The 21,092-nt window shown below is 34.3% G+C and overlaps 1 protein-coding gene across 6 annotated transcripts in view; it reads right to left on the bottom strand.

Annotated features, from left to right (window-relative positions):
- Positions 1 to 20,491, bottom strand: part of eya4 (EYA transcriptional coactivator and phosphatase 4) — a 45,965-nt gene extending 25,474 nt beyond the window's left edge. For all 6 annotated transcript variants that reach the window (XM_073822829.1, XM_073822827.1, XM_073822826.1 and 3 more), the window contains exons 1-3: positions 20,187 to 20,491; positions 13,783 to 13,854; positions 1,226 to 1,275 (exon numbers count right to left, since the gene is read on the bottom strand). In XM_073822829.1, coding sequence (XP_073678930.1) covers positions 1,226 to 1,275; positions 13,783 to 13,815 — 83 coding nt within the window. In that variant the 5' untranslated portion in view covers positions 13,816 to 13,854; positions 20,187 to 20,491. The remainder of the gene's footprint in view (positions 1 to 1,225; positions 1,276 to 13,782; positions 13,855 to 20,186) is intronic.
- Positions 20,492 to 21,092: the final 601 nt, after the last annotated feature.

Here is a 21,092-nt window from a genome sequence, read left to right on the forward strand (position 1 = left end):
AAAAAAGGCAGAATTGCAAGTTTTTATCTCACAAAAAAATTCAGAATTGCGAGAACCAAACACACATTTGCAAGAAAAAAAAATCAGAATTGCGAGTTATCTCAGAATTCTGCCTTTATTTCTCGCAATTGAGTTTATATCTCAGAATTCTGAGAAAAAAGTAAAACTTGCATTTGCAAGAAAAAAGTCAGAATTGCGAGTTTTTAATCACACAATTATTTATTTCTTGCAATTAAAAGTTTATATCTCTTTAAAACTCGCAATTGCGAGTTTATATCATGCAATTCCGAGAAAAAAAAAGCCAAATTTTTTTTTCAGCAATTTTGAGTTTATATCAGACAATACTGACTTTATAACTTGCAACTGTGAGTTTATATCACACAATTCTGAGAAATAAAGTCACAATTACCTTTTATTTTTTATTCAGTGGCAGAAACGGGCTTCCATAAAATACTATTGCATGCAGTAAGAAATATAATTTTGGCTTTTAATGCTAATGAAATATTGTTTATATGCAATACTGTTATATAAGTAAATATATTTAGTTCTATTCTTATATATAAAGATGAGTTCATGAGTTCATTTTTAATCCAACAGGATTTTAGGTTAAAATATACACATTACACAACCAATATAGGTTTAAGTGTACATATTTTTTTCTTTTTTAACATTTTAAACTTACAAATTCACAATAGTCCCTGCAGTTTGTCTAACTATTTTAAGTACAAATAGTCCATGTATCCACTCATCCCTTAACTACAAAAATGCCATGCATAATAATAGCACAAGAAGTTAAAATAAAAAAGTAAAAAAAAAGAAGAGAAAAAAAGTTAAATAGTTTTGCATTGAAGCATTCAGCAGACACTCGAATCCAAAAGTCAAATGCACAAATAATATAATGGCAAATAGAAACAAAGCTGCTCCACTTTCTATGTTTATAGCATAAACATCTGCATGAAATTTCTGAATGCATCCCAAAGTACACAGTGCTCTACCACATGTTTTATCCAGGTGAAGCTGTCTGATTTACACCCACTCACACGCAATGACTTTAACATCCCTCTCTTTTTATCTCTCCCTCTGTCTTTATGTGTACAAAATCACTCACTCCCACAGCCTACTGTCATTGGCACTCATAAATAATAACCTAAATGGATTCCGGGGGACAATGTGTGTGTGTGTGTGTGTGTGTGTGTGTGTGTGTGTAAAAGTGTGTTCACTTTACCTGTTGTCTACTGGGTCTGGAGCATGGGAATCAGCGGTAGATTTCTTCACCTGTGCAAAGACCAGAAGAAACAGTTGATGTATTAGTGTCTCATTCAGCATATGAAGAAAACATACGCTACCAGTCTGAAGTGATATTTTGTAGCTATTTGACTCATTGTGATGACCTCACTGCCCATAATTTTGAAGCTACTGTTGGCATTTGATCAGGATTATTTGCTCCACTACAAAATGAGCCGTCCACTGAATAAGGAGAATATGAACAACAAAAAACAAGTTGTAAAATGGAAAAATCATAATATACACTATCGTGACACACATTTGGTTTCCACAAAATTTCAAGCAGCATGAGTGTTTTCAACACTAATAATAAGAAATGTTTTTTAAACAATAAATCAGCATATTACATTTATTTCTGAAGTATATTGATCAAACTAAAGACTGGAGTTGCCATCACAGGAATTCTAAAAATTTTAAAATACATATCTGAAAGGATATGAGACCCTGGACTACAAAACCAGTCATAAGTAGCACAGGTATATTTGCAATAGCAATAGTAACGAAACATTGTATGGGTCAAAACGATCAATTTTTCTTTTATGCCAAAAACCATTAGGATATTACTTAAAGATCATGTTCCATGAAGATATTTTATAAATGTCCTACCGTACATATATCAAAACCTAATTTTTGTTTAGTAATACGCATTGCTAAGAACTTCATTTGGACAACTTCAAAGGCGATTTTCTCAATATTTAGATTTTTTTTGCAACCTCAGATCTCTTTCATCAATTCATCAATGGAAAGCTTATTTATTCAGCTTCCAGATAATGTATAAATCTCAACAACAAAAAAATCACTTAATAAAAAAATTTCCCTTATGACTGGTTTTGTGGTTGAAAACCATTGAAAAACTTTGACAAAAATGTCGAAAGTCACAAATACTAATATTGTTGTCAACCTGAAGCACTATGTGAATATACCATTTTCGGCACAATAGTTTCATTCAATACTATGAACGTCAACTCTTCAGTAATATACATAGCAAAAGTCCCTCTGTTTCTCTCTCTCTCTCCTACACACACATAAAATACATTCTTTCCCATTCTGGCAGTCTATCTTGGTTCTTACTCTCTGTCACGCTCAATATTACTCAATACCGAGTTAATAAAACCACGACTGCAACCTTCCTCTTTGAATTTGTCCTTGTGATCAACTCTGTCCAAATCTGCTTAGTTTCTTTCTTTCTTTCTTACTGTCAAGGTCAGCAGCCAAAACAGTGCATTATTCCTACTATTTTACACTTAAATTCATGTACATTTTTTACTGTTTCACATTCGAAATGTATATGAATATTTAAACACGATGTACTGTAAAACAAAAAGAAGGATCAAAGAGTCTATAAACTTCTCACAATAAATTTACATGGTTCACCCCTCCCAAAACTGCTCGTAGTCATCTGGGTCTTAATTGAAAACACACATGGAGATGTGTGAGCACACATGCACATATGCACGTGTGTGTCAGATGTAGCGTGCGCTTTTGGGGAGAATGTTTAGGGTGTGTTTTTGTAAGACGTCTCTTATGCTCACCAAGGTTGCATTTAGTTAACACAGTAAAACAGTAATACTGTGAAATGTTAGTGCAATTTTTCTATTTGAATAAATTTTAAAATGCAATTTATTCCTGTGGTGACAATGCTGATGTCTTCAGTGTCACATGATCCTTCAGAAATCATTCTAATATACTGATTTGCTGCTCATTTCTTAATATTATCAATGTTGAAAACAGCTTTGGTGCAAAGAACAGCATTTGTTTGACATTATAAATGTCTTACCATCACTGTTGATCAATGCAATGCATCCTTGCTAAATAAAAGTATATTTCTTTCAAAAAACATGCCGTTACATGTGCGTTTTAATAAATGACCTTGGAGCATTAAGGCTCCTCTCAGAAAAGTGCCTGCGGTTTAGGCTCATCTCTCTGGTTCTGGGTTCTGATTTGTGCTGAGTACAGGCACACCCATTATGGTCTCCTCAAATTAGCCTGACACATTCAGGGACAGCAGGTGATCGGTCGATCGTACGCTGCTCTAAGCCTACTGTAAATCTCTCTCGGACTGTAACTACTTCCTTGTCCAGCAGCATCTGTGCTCTTAGAGCAGTTAATAGCGCATTTGAGAGCAGCCCAGCAGGATCCAGCTCCCAATGAGGCCTGCTGGTGAACAATGATCTAAGACTGTTTAACTGTATGCCGTTTATGAAGTGAAATTAGTAATTCTTTGGCAGGTGGTTTAAAAAGCAACTAGCAAAGGTCACCCTGCTGGAAGAAAAAAACTTCTTAAGCCAGCCTAAGCTGGTTTGCCAGTCTTGAGCTGGTCTTACAGGACTCGAAAATAAAATTTTTACTTTTTGTACGTTTTTTTATTTACAAAAAAATTGCAATTAGAAATTATACAGATATAATATTTATACATTGGCATTCAAAAGTAATGTATGTAATATATACTTTCAGCATCATTACTCCAGTATTCAGTGACACATGATATTTCAGAAATTATTCTAATATGCTGACTTATTATCAATGTTGGAAACAGTTGTGCTGCTCAATATTTTTTTGGAACCTGTGATATTTTTTTTAGGATTCTTTGATGAATAAAAGATAAAAAGAACAACATTTATATAAAATAGAAATCTTTTCTAACAATATTCACTACTGTTTAAAAGTCTGGGGTCAGTACATTTTTATTCTTTCTTTTTTAATACTTAATAATTCTGTTAAATTGATAAAATGTGATAGCAAAGACTTTACAATTTTTTTTACAAATTATATTTTGAATAAATGCTGTTTTTTTTTTTTTTTTTTTTTTTTTTTTTTTTTAACTTTTTATTCATCAAAGAATCCTGAAAAAAGTATCACATGTTCCAAAAAAATATTTGGTGCCACAACTGCCAACATTGATAATTCTAATAATAAATCAGCATATTAGAATGATTTCTAAAGAATTGTCTGACACTGAAGACTGGAGTAATGATGCTGAAAATTCAGCTTTGCATCACAGGAATAAATTCTACTTTAAAGCATATTAAAATAGAAATTATTATTTTATATTGTAATAACATTTCGCAATATTATATTTTTTTTCTGTATTTTTGATCAAATAAATGCAGTCTTGATAACATTGAGAGACTTAAACCTTACAAGTCTTTCCAATCCCAAACTTTTGAATGGCAGTGTATATTCTTAAACACATTTTTGCCAAAAAATGATGGTACACTCTTAAAAATAAAGATGCTTTAAAAGGTTCTTCACAGCGATGCCATGGAAGAACCATTTTTGGTTCCACAAAGAACCATTCAGTCAAAGGTTCTTTAAATAACCATCTTTTTCTTACCTTTTTATAATCTAAAAAACCTTCTTTCGCCACAAAGAACCTTTTGTGAAACAGAAAGGTTTTTCAGATGTCAAAGTTTCTTTAAGGAACCATTTAGACATCATGAAGCACCTTTATTTTTAAGAGTGTATGTAAGGCAAAACATTAATGTGTTGAGCTGGTTTAACCAGGTGAAATGTGGTCAATAATTCCTCTAAAACCATCAAAAGACCACCATGACCAGGCTGGGAGACCAGCTAAGACCAGAAAACCAATTTAGGCTGGATTAAGGTGCTTGTATGTGAACCATTTGTAAGTATTTGTGAAATTTACTAGCAATTTCTGAGTGAAAATTGTTTCCACACCACCTTTTTAAATGTAGCCAAAACATTTAATAAACAAGCATGCATGCAAGGGCGTTTCTTCTTAGTTCTATATGTAGATTCCAGGCCTGCTTACGGGTACAGATGCTTCACACACACCAACACACAGAAAACAGTCCCCCTTTTCTTGTTCTTTTTTTGTGCTTTCAGTATTATGGTTATCAGCGCTGTAACTTTATACTCTTCCTTTCATGTAAAATACATTGTTACCTGTGCCCCCACCCCTCCGCCCCCCCAACGCACACACACACACACATTTCAGCATATGCCCCTGGGAGGTGTAAGATTATCTGATGTGTCCCCTCCCTGAAACGCTCTTCTCTAAAGGTAGGGGAAGGCAACAGAGAGAGGAAGAGAGATGAAGAAAAAAGGAAATAGAAAAGAACAGAGAGTGTGTGACAGGGCAAAGGGCTGGATGTAATGCACGCACACACAACATGCGTGTTTTTCAGGGTATTACGATCAGGTGACAGTTTATTCTGTTATATTCTCTGAGAACATTCAAACTCCCTGCGGATACTCGAAATAAGAAATAAAAACTAAAATTAGAACAGTAGCACACATACGAAACCTGTTCCTCTGGACCAGCCTATTCAATCATGTTCTCAATCTTAAACTGATAAAATCATGAATGTTTTTACGCAATTTATGGAAATACTGTCAAAATGTAACATGGTAGCAATAGGGCATGCAATAAAATTCTATCTATCTTTCTATCTAAATTATTTGTTAAATTTGCAATTTCTGAGTGTAAAATGTTTCTAACCCCAATTTTTGTCTGTTTATCCTACTGAAAGCTGTTTTAACTTTATCTTTTTTTATTTTATTTACCCCAGTGACCTCCTGTTAGTATGGACCCTGTTTCCACCACTGAATAAAAAAAGGCTATTGTAACTTTTTATCTCACAATTCTGACTTTTTTTTTTTTTAAACTGTGTCATATTAACTTACTATTGTGAGTTACAAAGTCAGAATTGCAAGATATAAACTCACAATTCAGACTTTTTTCTCAGAATTGTGTGATACAAACTTGCAATTCTGAAATTTTTTTCTTAGAATTGTGAGATATAAACTCCTAATTGCAAGTTATAAAGTAAGAATTGTGTGATATAAACTTGCTATTGTGAGTTATAAAGTCAGAATTGCGAGATATGAACTCACAATTCTGTCTTTTTCCCCACAAATATCTCACAATTCTGAGATATAAAGTCAGAATTGCAGAATAGAAACTTGTAATTCTGATTCTTTTTTTTTTTTTTTTTTACTTTTTTGAGTTTATATCACACAATTCTGACTTTAGAATTGGGAGATTAAAAAAATCGTAATTGCAAGTTTGAAAGCAGAATTGCATTATATTAACTTGCAATTGCAAGTTATAAAGTCAGATTTGCCTGATATAAACTTTTAATTTTGACTGTTTTTCTTAGAATTGCGAGATAAAAACTTGTAAACTTCACTTCTCTCACAAATGCGAAATTATACCTTGCAATTCTGACTTTTTCCTCAGAATTGTGAAATATAAACTTGTAATTGCGAGTTATACATTTAGAATTTTGTGATAATTCATAATAAATTCTGACTTTTTTTTTTAGAATTGCGAGATAAAAACTTGTAGTTCTGACTTTTTTCTTGCAAATGCATGTTTATATCTCGCAATTTTGAACTTTTCTCAGAATTGTGAGATAAAAACTTGTAATTGCGAGTTATACGTTTAGAATTGCGTGATAATTCTAAATTGTCACAATTCTGATTCTTTTTCTTAGAATTGCGAGATAAAAACTTGTAATTTTCACTTTTTTCTCACAATTTACAAGTTAATATCTTGCAATTTTGACTTTTTCTCAGAATTGTGAGATATAAACTCGCAATTGCAAGTTATAGTCAGAATTGCATGATATAAACTTGCAATTGTGAGTTATAAAGTCAGAATTGCCTAGATAAGAAATCACAATTCTGAATTTATTTCTTAGAATTGTGAGATAAAAACTTGTAATTCTGACTTTTTCTTGCAAATGCGAGTTTATATCTCGCAATTCTGACTTTTTTCTCAGAATTGTGATATATAAAACCTGATATAAACTCAATTGCAAGTTATAAAGTCAGAATTGTGAGATACAACTTTTTTCCTTAGAATTTCGCAATATAAACTATCTCCCAATTCGGATTTTTTTCTTAGAATTTTCTTAGATAAAAACATGTAATTCTGAGTTTATGAGTTTATAATCTTGAGTTTATATCTTGCAATTCTGAGGAAAAGGTCAGAGTTGCGAGATATAAACTCGCATTTGTGAGAAAAAAGTCGTAATTGTGAGTTATAAAGTCATATTTTGAAGGGAAAAAAGACTGATATGTTCTTAGAATTGCGAGTTTAACAATTTTGACTTAACTCGCAATTCTGAGAACATATCAGTCTTTTTTCCCCCTTTTCCAATTCTGACTTTATAACTCGCAATTGTTACTTCATATCTCAATTCTGATAAAAAAGTCAGAATTGTGAGATAAATTGTCGCGATTACCTTTTAAAAAAAATTTATTCAGTGGCAGAAACTGGCTTCCATATGTTAGTGATCAGTTGACATATTACAATAAATAAAAATGACTGAATACAAACAATGCATTTCTTTAATGTCATTAGTAAATGCACATTTTAGTGTGGTGTTACTGTACAATGCCACTGTTAGATACTACTATCAGTTTAAAACTGTCATGTCAATCAGCACAATAAAAAAATATAGTCATACCCAGTCAAAAAGCCGTGGAAAAAATATGTTTTTGATCAGTCAGATCCACTAAAATGACCAATTACAGCAGCAGCCCATATGTTGGACAGCACCGTTTGCATGTCAACCTGGTATATGAAATTCGAAAGGTACATTCCGCCAGGGGAAAAGGGTCAGAGAGAAACGGGACACCAGGCCAAGCCCTATAGACAGACACACCTTCGCAGCTTTGAAAGAGTGTGTATGTGTGTGTGTATGATCTTGTGTGCAGCTACGTGAGTGACGCTGTCTTTCTCTTCCTCTGGCTCATTGATTCATGTATCTTTGTACAGCAACCAGAGTGTTTACACACACACAAGTTCCTATACGTGCGCATTGGAGTGTGTGTGTATCATCTTAAGAAATGAGTTGAAACTTTATATAAAAAAGCACTCTAGCATTAAAGTGCTCCCTTCCCCTCTGATTGCAGCAGAAAAAATGCTGCTTAATTATTCATGAGTTCTTGTGCTTGTGTCAGCTTTTCGTTAATTATTTAAATTAATCTCATTAACGAAAGGCCAGGTTTCAGGAGCATTTAATTAAATGATGAATTGCTTCCCAGATGTCGACGTGCTTGTTAAATAATGTGCTCAAGCTGGACCCAAAGCTGTCAGAAAGACTCAACCCTGAAGCTGTGCACATTAGTGCCATTGTGCTCCACAACTTAATGCAGCTTTTAAGATCGCCAGGAGAACTGTCCGATAATCTCTGTTTATTAATCAATGAGTCTGCATGACTGTAAAAACATCATCTACACCCAGCTTCAGGAACGAATACAGTCTGCTCAAACCTGCAGCTTGTTTTGACAGCTTGTACTGATTCAGATGTGATTAGATACAATTTAGTCTCATCAAACTTAATGTCAGTTCTTGAATACCTTTTGTATTAACAGCTATGCACTTACAGTGGAAGTCTCTGGAGCAACAACTGTCCTATAGACTTCCACTGGATGCTGTTAATGTAATATGTTTTGGTTTCTTTCTAAAATTGAGGGACAAGTTACAATTATTTAAGCATTATTCAAAAGTTTAGAGACTTTTAATGTATTTGAAAGTCTCTTGTGCTCAACAAGGCTGCATTTATCTGATCAAAAATATAGTAAAACCATTATCATTACAATAAAAAACTTTCTATTTGAACATTTTTCAAAATGTAATTTATTTCTGTGATGGCAATGCATAATTTACAGCAGCCATTACTCCATTCTTCAGTGTCATTCTTAAGAAATCATTTAAATACGTGCATTCGACACTCAAGAAACATTTCTTTTTATTATCAATGTTTTTGCAAATGCGAGTTTGTATCTCTTAATTTTAACTTTTTTCTCGCAATTCTGACTATTTCTTACAGAACTGAGATACAAACTCGCAATTCTGACTTTTTTTTGCAATTTTCGCAAATGCAAGTTTATATCTCTCAATTCTAACATTTTTCTTGCAATTTTCACAAATGCGAGATATAAACTCACAATTCTGACTTTTTCTCAGAATTGTGTTATATAAACTCACAATTGCAAGTTCTAAAGTCAGAATTGCAAGATAAAAACAAGTCAGACTTTTTCTCAGAATTGTGAGATATAAACTTGCATTTCTGACTTTTTTTCCTCAGAATTGCATGATATAAACTCACAATCAAAAGATATAAACTCACAATTCTGACTTCTGGCAATTTCGCAAATGCGTGTTTCTATCTCTCAATTCAAATTTTTTTCTTGCAAATTTTTGCAAATGCAAGTTTATATCTCTCAATTCAGAATTTTTCATCGCAATTATGACTATTTTTCACAGAACTGTGAGATATAAACTTCTGACTTTTATTCTCAGAATTGCATGATACAAACTCACAATTGCATGATATAAACTCACAATTCTGACTTTTTTCTTGCAATTATGACTATTTTTCTCAAAATTGAGTGACATAAACTCACAATTGTGAGTTTTAAAATCAGAATTGCGAGATAAAAACAATTCAGACTTTTTTCTCCCAGTTCTTTTCTTAGAATTGTGAGATATAAACTCACAATTCTGACTTTTTTTCTCAGAATTGCATGATATAAACTCACAATTGCATGATATAAACTCACAATTCTGACTTTTTTTCTTGCAATTTTCACAAATGCGAGTTTATATCTCTCAATTCTGACTTTTTTCTTGCAATTTTCACAAATACAAGTTTATATCTCTCAATTCTGACTTTGTTTTGCAATTTTGACCATTTTTGACAATTGTGAGTTCATATCACACAATTCTGAGATAAAGTCAGAATTGCGAGTTTATACTTCACAATTCTGACTTTATCTCAGAATTGTGTGATATGAACTCACAATTGTGAGTTATGAAGTCAGAATTGTGAGATAAAAACTAACAATTCTGACTTTTTTTCAACATTCAAACATTATTCAATGCTTGCTTGCCATATGAACATGTTAATTTATTTCCAAAAAATAATAAATAAATAAATTACCGACTCTAACCTTGGAACGGCAGTGTATTATCTGTAACTATAGAGTTTAATTTGTGTTTAACCATCCTTTTAAAACCCTGAACTTGAAATATCATGGACGCTCAGCGTACATAAGGCACCATTTGCTACACTAGTTTACAAAGCTGTTAAATGTGATATGTCTTAACTCATTTATGTGTATCTTCTACACATACAAGTGAGTTAAGACTGCTACCTCAAGTGAGATGTGAGTCGATTTACAGCATAAAAGACAAGCAACAGGTGTAAATAACCAATACCCTTCAGGACCATGAGAATTTTGTTACAAGTTGCTACTTAAACCTGTTTGACGTTAAAGACAAGGTGCTTATTTTGCTATAAAGCAAGACATTTTATAAATATTACTGTGTCAGTTCAACAGCTTTCAACAGACTCACAACATGCACTCTCCATTATTTGCTGATTACACTTAAATTAGGAGGTGTAAATATGTAAACGTGAAGCCGTGCTTTCTGTTCTCCTCTCTCTGCCTTGTCCCTGCTTCCTCCCTTCTCTGTAGGTGTGTGTGTGAGTGTGTGTAACCTGAGTCCTCTCTCTCTGTCTGTGGTCTCTGCTCTGGGGCTCTGGGGCACAGACTGCACCAGAGGAAAAGGCTGCAGCTACACCCCCCTTTTCATTTTACTCCTCTGCTATTTTCCTCCAGAACCGAAAGCATTGATCCCCTGAGTCACAAAATACCCCCCTCCACCCACACCTCAATCTCCCTCTTCCTCTCCTTCCATTACCCCAAACACCCCCAGATCACTATCTGTCCTCATCTGGATTATGGACGCCTGTCTGTCTTTTCCAGAGCACTTATGTGCATGTACGAAAAGCACAAGCACGAGATGTCGCAACACATATGCAGGACTGTTTGAATCATTATTTGAATGTTATCTAAATAATATTACTTTTTTTTTCACAGAACAAAATTTTCCAACTGTCTCCTAACAGCAGTGTGTGTCTTATACTGTCACTATGCGTGTGGACTCATGGTGGCCATATGGCTACTGTGCTCAACACTTCAGCTCACATCTGTTGTGTATTAAAGACCTAACGCTGCTCAGTACACACCTGGGTGGCCTTTCCACACACACACTCACTCATGCACACAAACACTCTCACACTTCAAACCGCACTTTTCAATTATCACATAGCATAGACCAGTGTTTCCCAACCTTTTTTTTGCCTTAGATACCGCAACACAGCAACACTAAAACAGAAATGTGTTCCTCAACTGATTCTTTACTGGAAATCATTCAGCATTATCATTCATTTTACTTAAAAGGGGCCATTATTTACTTTTTTATAGAGAAACATTCTTGAGAAATAAATACAATGCCAGTACTTGCACTCTAAAAATTTCTACCAAACCATATTATTTTATTTAACTCAACTACTGCTTAAAATGACTATTTTTCTTGCTTAAAATGATCCCAAAATAGGTAGAATTAGGAATAGGAGAATTAACATGCATTAATATGTTCAAAAATGAACATTTATTAATAAGTTGAATAAATAATAGATTAAAAACAACCCAGCAGTGAGTGAAATATGGACAAACCCAGCAACTGGGTTGTTTTGACCCAGTGGTTGGGATTTATTTAACTTAACTATTGTTTAAAAATTACTATATGGCAGGCTTACAATGAACCCAAAATAGGTTGTAAATTATAAATCTGACACATAATGATTAGAGGCATCAGCAATTATTAAAAGATGAAATTTGTTAATAATATATTTACATTTTTGTATAAATTAATCATTAATTATTCAAGTTATTCATTAATGTTAAATTTATTGATTAATTCATTTTTAATTTCCAACCTATTGAACCTGGGTTCATTTTAAGAAAGAAATATATTAATTTATAAGCAATAGTTGAGTTAAATAAAACTACCCAGAAGGCTGGGTTAAACATTCAACCCAAACCCTGGGTCAAAACAACTCAGTCGCTGGGTTTGTCCATATTTCACCTAGTGCTGGGTTGTTTTTAACTACACTCTAAAAAATGCTGGGTTGTTTTTTAATCCAAATGCTGGGTTCAGCCAGTTGGGTCATTTTATTAGGTTGTTTTTAATATTTTTTACTCAGGTGCTGGGTAGTTTTTTTCTGTAACTGAGTTGTTGGGTCATTTTTAATGCTGGGTTATTTTTTCTACCCAATTGCTGGGTTGAGCTTGTCACAAATGTAACAACCTAGCTGTTGAGTTACAATCAGAGTGCAGGCTTTTTGCATCCTCTACAGAAAAGAGCACTTCTCAGCTAAATAAATGTTTGTATACATTTTATTCATTTATAAATTCTTTAATGTGCTGTAATTTTTTTTTTTACACTACGCAACATAAAAGGACAAGATGTCAGTCAGCTGCGTCAGCAGCTGCCATTTCGTATGATGGAAACACCTTTTGCCTTGCATAACTGATTTTATTTGTTATAATATACATTTTATTTAATTTGATGTTAAAATATGTTCTCTAATCTCAGTACTGTTTGTTTATGGGTAGGTTATGGAGTCAATCATGGCATCTTTCAGCTAGGAGTGAAACACGAGGTGGTGGTCTAAGGATCGTAGTTCCTCTAAAGAACAGCAGCCCATCACTGGCGCAAATTTCTACGACACATCGGCATGAGAAATAGCATTATTTCAGTGAAAAGTGATCACAGAGAACGGCTGAATACGCTTAAATTAAAATGCTACTTTTAAATGTTACATTTTTTATTTCTAAAATGACCGTTAAACGAGTTTAATTGTATGTAATATTGTAACTTAAATAAATTCAATTTGTCTTTTTCTCCATGGGTGTTCTTGCTCAGTAATTTATGTTCCTCTTTTGATTATTGCTTTTGCGTCTATAATTCTGTGCGTGATTTTTAATATCCAGCCCATTTTAATCCAGCAATATAATCCTTTTTAACTAAATAAAACAACCCAGCATGTTAGGTAAAAACATTTCACCCAACCAGCTGGGTCAAAATAACCCAGCATGTGTTCTGTCCAATATTCACCCAGCGCTGGGTTGCCAAATAACCCAAGTTTGGTTGTTTTTAGAGTGTGAATGTATTAAAAAAAATATCCAGTAAAGTAATTCATAATTCAATATAATAATATAACTAATACTACGGTTATTTACGCTTATATTTCAGTGAGAAAGACGATTCATTAGCCGCTAAATGTAACTAACTGGAAGAATAACAGTGCAGTAAATGGTAAAACTATTCGCGGTTATGAAAGCCTTGCAAATTCAATTTATAAATCATCACGCCTGCTCTCCCATTAAAAATAAAGTGAATAGGTTTAACAAAGCAAAATCAATATCTGCCCAAGTGCCTCCTGGGATACGCACACCCCTGGTTGAGAATCACTGGTACAAAGAGTCAGCTGGAAGGTCTTTTATCCACACACACTCTTCAAATAATACTGCACAGTACACTCCACAAATTTTCTGAATTGGTGGAATGATAAATTCAGTACACAGACAATGAAAGAGAAGACAATCTCAAAGCCATAATGTTAAAGCACATAAAGCACATCTGAATAGTGTGTGTTGTAGTTCACTTACGCTCTGTTCATTCAGCTCCTGCGTATTCTCCATCAGTTGAACTTCCACTCCCCTTGACTACAGTCCAGACACCTGCAAATGAAGGATGCTTTAAAATCGCCATAAACACAATAGAATTCATAGGCATCCCTCTCTCTCGTTTCTGTCTCTCTCTCTCCCTTTGTGTCTGTGGGTATATGCGTGTAGGAGGGGAAGGAAGAAGTCTGGTAACTTCAGTGTATCATAGCCAGCTAGGCTGAAGTAAATATCATTTACAGAAGTAAACATTAAACAATGGGTTGAGAGAAATGTAATCAATGCAACACACAAATGCACTCATACAGCACACACAAAAAAGCCAAGCTGTCCAGGTCACGGAGATACAAGCATGGCAGTAGTCGCTAAAAACATCGAACCATGATTTTGAGTCCCCCGGTGAAGCCCCTTCCCCAGCCTCCATCTTTATCTTTCCCTTTTCCCATCCTGTCATTTAAAAGCTTGAAACTTCTGTAAATTGCTCTGAAACCTCCTGAGGCCTCAGTAATGAAAAGCACTCTTATTCAAAAACTCTTTGAAAGACCTTGAAAGCCTCAGGATGAGGAGAATGGGTTTATTTTCTGTCCTGCCGAAGGTACCAGACCTGTGGTTTACAAACCTGCTTGTGATTTGCTGTATTTTTAACATTACATTTCTGTTTGGGTGTGAAAGAACAGGTTTTGCTAACCTTTTGGAGATTCAGTTTGTTTACATAAGGTCAAACAAAAAATTATTCAGACACCAGCAATTTTTTTTTTTTTTTTTTTTTTTTTTTTTTTACTAATGGGTGCAGGACACTATAGTTCATTTATGTAAGTGAGGATAGCAAAATGTAAACTGTGACATATTATACCCAAAACTCTTCATACAGTGGACTACCAGTAAAACTGATAAAAATTTGGGACCAAAGGTTATTCAGACACTTTGACCTGACCATGTTTTGCTTACGTGTTTTTTCTTTAATTGCTAATGCAACCTTTTTACACCACAGACTGAACACAATTAAGCATTGCTTGGTAACTGATCAAACAAAGTATTGATAGTTGTGTAAATATTGTCACACTAACAGTTTGTAATACATTACAACTTTTCTATTAAAGTTATCTGACATTATCAAGACGAATTTGTTTTGACAGAGTTTATGAGTTCTTGTCATATTTTATTACCATTTTCTAAACTATAGTGATAATATGAGAAATGCTGAAGGTGTCTGAATACATTTTGCAGTCCCTCCAGGATTTCACGATTTTTTTTTGTGATTTTTGCGATGAAAATTATAAATTTTGTGGTGGCAAGTCCTAGAAATTTGCAAAAAATTTTGCGATTAATTTAATTATTTAATTTATTTATTAATAATTAGGATATCACATTTACCATATTAGGTATTATGTTAGAGGCTCAATTATCATACATAACACAAATCAAACATAAAATTTGTTTATTCTGATACATTTGAACTTTTAAAATAACTTATGGGCAATATTCTTATGTGACCTTTGTAAACATTAACAGCAGGTGTAGAAATTTATACTGTACATAGCCTACTTCATTTCAGTCGCATCTCAGGTGCTTTTTACATTTTGGTAGCCCAAAAATTAATTGAACTAGCCCAAATAAAAAAGCTTTTTAATTTTTTTTTTAAATATAGAAATTCAAACAAGAGTCTAAATGTCAATCAAATATGTTTTCAATACACAAATATAAACAAATATCAAGGAAGGAATTTTATTTCACTCTTTAGTGTATCTGCATAATTTTTTTAATATACATTTAAAGCAATGTATGATCCTTTTTAAGAGCTGCACAAGTAAAATGAACAGAATGAGTGGGGTTGGACAATGTAAGGTAGAATTTTAGGTCATAAAATTACATGATTTATAATTCAGATACAGATTCACACAAAAACAATATCTTATACAATGGCATTTCAGCCTTTATACCATTAAAAGGGATAAATCAAGTATATAATTTATCATATTTAAAACAAATTACTGTCTTAATTGTTTAGATTTTTTAGAAGGCACATTAAAAACCCTATGTGTTTGCTGCATAAAAACAAACAGCTGAAAAATGTATTGGAAAAAATTCTAAAAAATTAAAATTAAAAATTCTGTCACAAGGGGGCGCTTTAGGAGCGCTGAAATATTATCGTTTCCCTAGTAACGGCTGTATACAAATCAGCTTTAACGCTGTTTTATCAGCATGAAATGAAAATGACAACGACACGTTTCTGAGGACAGTCGGTTCTTCTCAGATACATTCATTTAAAGACATCAGTGCTGCGTTTTGACTTTGAAATGTGCAGGGCTCATATTTATTCAATGACATCATTGCCTTTAGAAGTTTTATCCAGCCCTATCGTGATTCGTCTTTCCGTCCCTAACTGACTTTTAAAATTATAATTAAGACTTTTCTTATACTATTTAACAAATTCAAAACTTTTATGGCGTTCCATTTGCAACAACAGAAGCCCTCTACTGTACGATAGCGGGTCGGCAGGCCAGTGAAACATTTTGGTAGCTCGACTGAAAAACACAAGACAGCTCACAGACATCACGTGAGCAGCGTCTTTATCAACATGATATATATATACATTTATCTTTTTATTATTGAAATATTTGAATAACCATTTTTTGCGATTATTTTGCGGTTAAATGACAAATTATGCAGGATCGCAAAAAAATGCGACATTTTGTTGATTTTGCATTAAATTCAGCGATCGCAGAATCGCGAAAAACTGGAGGGACTGATTTTGATTTGGCTGTTTATCCAGAACAACAAACTAAATAAAATAAAATAAAAAAAGTTAAGAAACATTAAGTTTAAGATTGAAATAAACTGGTTATACCTAATTCACAAATATCATTTAATTAATAATGACTAAATGAAAATTACTACGCAATTTCAAAGCTAGGAATAGCTTGTGGAGCAAATCCTCCTTATAAAACAACACAGGTTCATAAATTGACCAAATAAAATCTTGAATTAAAATAAAAAAAAATGCTAAAAGTGAATTTTAGGGGCAGGGCTATCCTGCAATAAATAAATAACAACAGAGACGAGGGTCTAATGCATAAAGACATTTTTTTTTTTGATACTTAACTTGACATCATTTGATCAGCATGCATTCTTGTTGTATGAAAAAGATAAGCTTTTAATTTAATTTTAATTTAGTTTCACTAAACAAAGTGAACCAAAAATATGCGATGAATTTTCATTTCAAAGTAAATGATCTGACACAGGAGCAACTCAGTTGAACTGCTCGAATTTATGTGAACTTACTTTCTGTCAAATCATTTTAAACTTACACCTGTTTCTATCTTCATTGAAGCGACTTAGCTCAAAAACCTGAGGGGTCCATTTGAATAATAATGCCGCTTCTGTTTGGGAATATGCTTTATACGTTTATGGCATATCGATTACAGTGACTAATACTAAGAACAATGGATGTAAACAGGAAGTCCCCATAAGCATATGTATACAAGCTTGTGTGTGTGTGTGTGCGTGTGTAAGTGGAAGGGAGAGAAAGAGAGTTGAAGGGCACAGTTTGAAGAGCAGATCATTTGAATTTTTCATTTGCTTGGTGAAGCTGTGTTCTGAAATTCTAGCCTTTAATGCTCAGGCGGGGGAATGAGCTGAGCAGCATTGATTTTTACTGTTATCACTCAGTGCCCTCTGAGCCTACTGTCCTCATACACACACACACACACATACACAGACAAACTGTTATGTATCCTAGAGTGCGTGTGCGCGTACACGCACACACACACTGAACAGACGGACAGCCAAACAGCAGAAGACACATTACACTAACCATGTAATGGGTAGGAGCTGAAATTTATGTCCCTTCTGTCAACACACGCATTTTCAAATCAAAAGTCACTGATATGCAACAACTGCCCCGTAGCAAAACATTTGATTAAGTCAAACAAGGAAAACAATATATAAGGAAACTTTCTGGGGATTGTAAACGGTCCAATTAGGGAAGACCATTCCGTCTCAAAATAACAAAGCGCGCCAGCGCACTTTACTGCTATTGTCAAGAAAGCACGCGGAGCGTTTAGTGGCGCGGCATTCTACGCGCGATTTGACACAGCCGCGGAACGAGCACAACGCACAGGAAAGCCAAATACGCCAAAGCTTTCGTTTTCCTCCCTTTAAATCATCAGCACTCACTCCATTGTCAAAACACACCGCCTATTAATAAATAAACAAGCTGGACCGGGAACCAATGGTTTTAAATTGAGCAAGAGAGTTTGTCTGAGGGGAATATGTTTTTAATTAATGCATTAAGTTTAGATTCATTATTCATTGTTATTATAACGGATTTCACTATTTAATTCATTTAGACAGTACTTAGGTTTAATGCCAATGCCTAAATGTTTTCTTCTTCACTGTGTGAGCAACTTTTTACTTTCAAAGGTTCTAGTTAAAAGTTTTTTTTATTCTTGAGAAAACCATCTCTGTGCAAAAACTTTTATGCCACAAAGAACCATTTAGGAGTCTTTCAAGAGTGTACTGTATATATATATACAGTTTTACTATCCACCTTTTTTTAATGCAGAAGATTCACAAATCAGTAGGCTAAATGTGTGAGACTTCGCTATAGGGAAATAACGAGAAGAATAACAAAGTGCAGTAAACGGTAAAACTGTTTGCAATACAAACCAGTGTGCTCATAATTAAGATAAAACATTAAAATATTATGACACACAGGTTTGCAATATCAAGCAACAAAACGAGCCGTTTTGTACAGCTAAACATTTACAAATGGCCACTCCTGCTCTAGGAGGATCTAATAAGGTGGATATGGTTAGTTTTTGTCTTAGAAAGTCATTCTAAACCATTCAGGGTGTGATGTTACATCCAAACCATGGTTACTTTTTACCCTTACCCATAAGTCTCTATGACTACCCTCTTATAGGTTATAGACCTATGTAATTATGTTTTTTTTTTATTAATGACAACATACATTCAATATGGCTGACGAAAGTGGCAATGCACCAAGTAGGGATACCCATTTACAGATGGACAGATGTGTTACCGTCTCAAAATAACATTCTGATAACAAATCAGGATTTTTTTCTTGTTTTAAATCAACACTGAGTTTTTATTTTTAATGTGACTTAATAATTAATATTTAAGAGAACTGAAAACAAAGTCTATTATTAGTTTTGACATCTAGAGACAATATAGCCTACTTAGAAAAAAAGCTTTCAAAATGCTGTCCTACCATTCAGTCCAAAACTGTGGCTCGTAAATCTGTCAAACGATGTTTCCTGCAATCAAAAATAGTTTAAATGAAAAAAAAAAAAGTTTAAAGTTTTCCATCAAAGTTTGAGGCCTGGAGATGGCCAAAAAGAGGAGGTCACTTTTGTTCTCTTATGTAATTGTTGGCTAGTACACTCCATCTTATTACCAGCCACCAGAGCGACCTGTGTGTTGTGAATTATTTCGTGTTAAGTGTGTAATCTAATCCGGGCTTGTTCTCCGGTATCGGCTCGGGCTGCTATCGACAGCGCGAGAAAGCGACCAATGGCCAACGCGCAGTGAAGCGGCTTCAGTGTCGGGATGATATTCCCGTTTCCTCTGTATCAAATACAAACACAAACTCCACGTGCACGGGAAAACGGACATGGCACGCGCGATTCAAACAGATACAGGAATCACCCAACAAACTCTGAAACACTATTCAAAAAGCTTTCAATGAAAAAAGCTGCAACAAATAAATAAATGTGTCTGCTGCTCAAAACACCACTTGAATTAATGTAAATATAATCACTGCACTTCGTACATAAAGTTCAATAAATCAAATTATAAATAAAATAATAAATCCTAAAATGGTGTGCTTGTGTTTATCGAATTCCCTGAGTTTTAAATCCTAATCGAGTTTTAAATAGAAGAGTGAGCAGTGCGCTTCCACTGTTAAAAGCATTGTCCTAACATTTTTCCTATCAATTTACCTTGGTCATTTCTCATGTTTAACGTTTAAAATAGATATTCTTGATCATCAGTTTAAAAAAGAAGAAGTTGTCACTTGGTACCACGTTGACTATTTAATCATTTTCAGGCAGCAGTAAGACTTTTTCATTTTGTATGTTGGAATCAAAATGATAACTTGTTAAAAAAAACTGCATACTGCCATTGGTTTTACAAGTGGTCTAATGCAGAATGCAGAAAATACTGCCTGAGCTATAACTTATAAATTAGTTCACCTTTTACGAGCACTAATTTTCTCAGAGGTTTACATCACGTGAAAGTATCAAGCGTGAGCAGGTGCTCCAACAAACTGCTCTTACGCTTGTAAACTGCTACATAAACATCCTGCAAAACTTTTAAAGTTTTCCAAAAAAATAAGCTATTTATGGGTATCCAAAAGGGGTACTTACTCTTATGAGTTGTGCGTTGCTACGATTTCCAAACTCTCCAGAAGGTCCGTTCGCATTTACTCTGTTGACATGCTCATCCAAAAATATTCAAGTGGTCGAGCTGCGTGAAGCGCACGGGGAAGTCCTCCCTAAGTTCATGAGAGCTGCGCTGGCCGCACCGGAGCGTAACGCTCCAACCGACAGATCACCGCTATAACACAAACTCCGAGGAGCGCTGTCTGTGTTTTCCCCTTTAATTTACGTTCCTAAAGTTAACGTGAGCACACGCACACTCCGCGGTCTACTTCATTATTAAAGTTCTCTTGCAGCGGCGGAGCAAGAGCGCTCATTGATGCGCATGCGCGCAGCTGCCATGCGGGGTGCTGCTGTTGGCTCGCACCCAAGCAAGCCAGTAATGGGGCACAGCACAAGGGCCAGGATGAGGCTCTTATTAATAGTTTCGTCCGAGTGATCAACTTAGTTTTATTTACCACCACCACACAACAACAAGTCAAACCCTTGTCTTATGATCAGATTCACTCTAGCATTGGACTTCCACTTCCGCAAGAAAAGGGAGCTCCTCTAATTAACATTTATCAACTTAAGAGCAGCCAAACCACTAAAATAGCTCAGGTTTTTCAGTCAAATATTTAAAACATGTCCTAACTGGAGGGCGGAAAAAGTCACGCTGAAATTCAGCCAGCAGTGAGAAAGAAATAGGAAATGTCACAAGTTGCACTGAAGTTGTTAAAAGGGGATTTTTTTTACTATTTTAATATGTTCCTTGAGGTTTACTTATAAATGTTAACACACACAAAATGTTGCACACAAAAAAACAAATATGTGGAAAAATTATTATTTTATCCCTCATTCTGACCCTCAGTCTAAAACAAACTGTTTTAAGGGGCAGGTCGTTTAAGGCTTGTC

The sequence above is a fragment of the Garra rufa genome, chromosome 18 (assembly GCF_049309525.1).
Source record: "Garra rufa chromosome 18, GarRuf1.0, whole genome shotgun sequence".
Lineage (NCBI taxonomy): Eukaryota > Metazoa > Chordata > Actinopteri > Cypriniformes > Cyprinidae > Garra > Garra rufa.